This window comes from Nicotiana attenuata, chromosome 1 (assembly GCF_001879085.1).
Source record: "Nicotiana attenuata strain UT chromosome 1, NIATTr2, whole genome shotgun sequence".
Lineage (NCBI taxonomy): Eukaryota > Viridiplantae > Streptophyta > Magnoliopsida > Solanales > Solanaceae > Nicotiana > Nicotiana attenuata.
In genome coordinates, this window is record NC_031989.1 from 85273211 (window position 1) to 85276967 (window position 3757).

The following is a 3757-nucleotide window of genomic DNA, read 5'->3' on the forward strand; positions in this document are numbered from 1 at the left end:
ATATATATATATATATACCTTTTTCGATATTAAAAAAGTAAGTGTTTGGAGCAAAGTAGAGTAACTTTTACTTTATCAAAGTAAAGAGTATATATATATATGGATTTATTTTATATTCACCGACATGTAAAAATCTTTTACACATAAATCACGTATAATTTTATCTCTTATAGTAGATTATTTAACTTGTCTTATTTTTCGAGCTAGTTGACTAATTTCATTGATTATAAGTTATATTGTGTAATTTCTTTTGCACGGTGAGTATATAGAAGTGTGACACTATATGATTTACATCTTAAACAAATGCTATACAATTAATACTTGCACCTAATTCTAACAAGATTGTACGTACCCCTCCCCTAAACCCTCAAAACCAACTGTCAGACCCCCTCATGTCTATATATAGTTACAAAGATGGTCTACAAAAAGTCCATTGTAACAAACATTCCTAATGATTTCTTCATCACATGCAAATGCAACAATGCATGATGAAACACAAAATGAAGAAACAACATCTCTTGTCTTTGATGCACTTTTCCTTCAAAACAATTCAAACATTCCTCAACAATTCATATGGCCGGAAGGTGAAAAGCCATGCACTGAGCCACCACCTCCATTACATGTCCCTCCAATTGACTTGAATGACTACCTCTCCGGCGACCCCCTAGCCGTCTCCAACGCCACTCGCCTTGTCAATCAAGCATGTCGAAAGCATGGTTTCTTCCTCGTCGTTAACCATGGTATAGATTCGAAGCTCATAAATGAAGCTCACAAGAATATGGATTTTTTCTTTGAAAAACCTCTTGTGGAGAAAGAAAGAGCCAAGAGAAAGCTTGGTGATTATTGTGGTTATGCTAGTAGCTTTACTAGTAGGTTCTCTTGCAATCTTCCTTGGAAAGAAACACTTTCTTTTCGATATTCTGCTGAGGTTCCTTCTTCAGAGCATATAGTCCAAAGCTACATCTTGAATGTCATGGGCCAAGAATACACTCATTTTGGGTAAGATTTAGTGCAATATATTAGCCAAAATGGTTGTATTTGGCATAATTCTTAGAACATAGCACTATCTCAAAATTTAACTAAGTTTTAACGATATTTTACACGACTACCGTCACTAGGTAGGGATAAAGTCTGCGTACACTTTACCCATCCCAGATCCCACTTGTAGGATTTCGCTGGGCTTGTTATTGTTGTTGTTAACGATATTTTACACTTATCATTTTTACTAGATCACCATGCATTATGCATGTCGTGTATGGTGCGATACAAACTTGTGCTATCAGTGTCAGGGAATAGGACAAAAGGTCTAATAATTATTGTTTTATACATACGTAAATATATGACACTGTACACCTTCAACTTTTAGTGAAATCTATTTTTGGTTCCTAAGTTTGGACTAACTAGTGTTTGCTTACTATATGTTTGTTATATTTGTAGGAATGTGTACCAAAAATACTGTGAAGAAATGAGCAAGCTTTCCCTTAAAGTAATGGAGCTTTTAGGGGAAAGCCTAGGAGTGGGAAGAGCATATTTTAGAGAATTTTTTGAAGGGAATGATTCAATAATGAGATTGAACTATTACCCTCCTTGCCAAAAACCTGATTTGACTCTAGGGACAGGACCTCACTGTGATCCTACATCCTTAACCATCCTTCACCAAGATAATGTTGGTGGCCTTGAAGTCTTTGTGGATGAAAAATGGCACTCTATTCCTCCCAATACTAATGCTTTTGTGGTCAACATTGGTGATACATTCATGGTAAGTCCGATTCTTTATTTCCTAACTATAAACAAAAATCAAAGTCTTGGAAAATAATAAATAATGGATTTAACTTTTTTACGCTGTCAGTATATATAAAGAACGTTGACGTATTTTAACTTGTTACGGCAAGTAATAACTTATCTTATTGTCTAGGTTACGAATATAGTACTAGTACTTTTTTTATGGGCGGTTTCCTATATTTATTTTTTAGTTGACTTGATAGCGTAAATATTCTTTTATATTGTGAGCGTTAGAAGTTTAACTCATAAATAAATAAAAGGGTATAGGGAGGATCGTTATTGTTCTCACAACCACACAACAACACAATGTTTAACTCAAAAACCTTGACCAAACAAGCATGAAAGTACAATTAACTTATGGTCCCAAAAGACCAACATGAGAGACAAATGCATGGAAATGTGACCCGCCCTCGCAATTAATTGTCCACTATACATTTGTCCCATCAGTAGATAACACGACATGGTTAAGCGATTATAACATACAATGTGATGTAAAATGTCGTCTTATTTCAACACATATAGGGTATTTACATTTTGAACGCCCTTTGCCAGCGGGCTCTGCAAGGGTGTTCAAAATCTATTTTTTAATCAATAATAAGTAAAAAAATTATCTTATACATAGTATAATTTTTCTGCTTAGAGTGTTAGTAGACCATCTTGACCATACATAGCTTCGCCCCTGCATGAGGGTGAAAGCTAGCATTAATGGAAAGATCTTTTCTTCGATCTGCCTTGCCTAGAGCGAATAAAAAAGCCTCTTGGCCGGCCAGCCAGCCTCAGATTCTGGGGCGAAATCTACTTTGTAATTTGATGATAATGCATGCATGAGATTGAACTAATGAAGTTTTATTGGAATGTTGATTTTATGTCAGGTAATGTCAAATGGGACATACAAGAGTTGCTTGCACAGAGCAGTAGTAAACAGTAGAAGACCAAGGAAGTCTTTGGCATTTTTCCTATGTCCAAAGAAGGACAAGATAGTAAGCCCACCAAAAGAGTTGATTACTAGGAATGTACCAAGGAAGTTCCCTGATTTCACATGGCCGGTTTTTCTTGAATTCACTCAGAAACATTACAGAGCTGACAAAAAAACTCTTGATGCTTTTGTGCATTGGCTTCTTCACAAAGGCTACTAGCTCAGATATATATTTACAACTACATATCAATATGTCCTTTCTTCCTTTTTATTTCTATTTGTACTACGTACTAAGGTTTAAAGGAAAGGAGCCAGAGAAAAAGAGCAAATAGCTGTCTAAAGAGAATATTTTTGTGATATATACCTGTGAACTAGAGCAGCTTGCTTCTAGAGATTATATAAGATTATCAACTTATATATATAATATGGCTTTTCTATCTTTTTCTTTGTCTCTCTTTGGTCTTTGGTTGAGTATGCCAGATTTGATGTCAAGACATCCAACTTTTTATGATATGAAAAGGCAGGACGGTTGATCATTTTGAGTTATACATCATAAATAGTCACTATAGGACTACGTTCAAAAATGTTACATGGCTGCTAATCTTAAAAATATGGCTAAAAGGTTTTCAAATCAGTTTCATTTCCTATGAAAATTGGTTATTTTTGCCGTCCAGGTGGGGGAGGGGAGAGGGACTGCAAACACTCATCGTATGATCATATCCTCCAATAATTTTCCCATAGTTCTGATGTGGAATATAGTTACCTGCACTCAATGTTTCATACTATTAGAGGCGAGATTACATATTAAAGTATCATGATTAAGTGACAAAAGTTTATGTGAACGACAAATGTCATGCCTGTGTTGGTTTTGCGTAAACATAGTAAGTTTTTTGTGTCCTAAAAATATTAGAAACACAAATGCTTTAGGAGTTCTTCACTTTCTATCCGTTCATGGACACTTTATGTCTAAAGTGTAACCTTTTCTAGCCCCTCCTGATCCAAGTCTTTTGCCCTTGTACCACGTCATCCAACAACTCCCATTCTCATGACCCCTTGGAC

The 3757-nt window shown here is 35.4% G+C and overlaps 1 protein-coding gene across 1 annotated transcript; it reads left to right on the forward strand.

Annotated features, from left to right (window-relative positions):
• On the forward strand, window positions 433-3129 carry LOC109241598 (gibberellin 20 oxidase 1-D-like). Its single transcript, XM_019408359.1, has 3 exons — window positions 433-999; window positions 1438-1759; window positions 2655-3129. The coding sequence occupies exons 1-3, from the start codon at window positions 452-454 to the stop codon at window positions 2916-2918; spliced, it is 1134 nt and encodes a 377-aa protein (XP_019263904.1). The 5' UTR covers window positions 433-451; the 3' UTR covers window positions 2919-3129.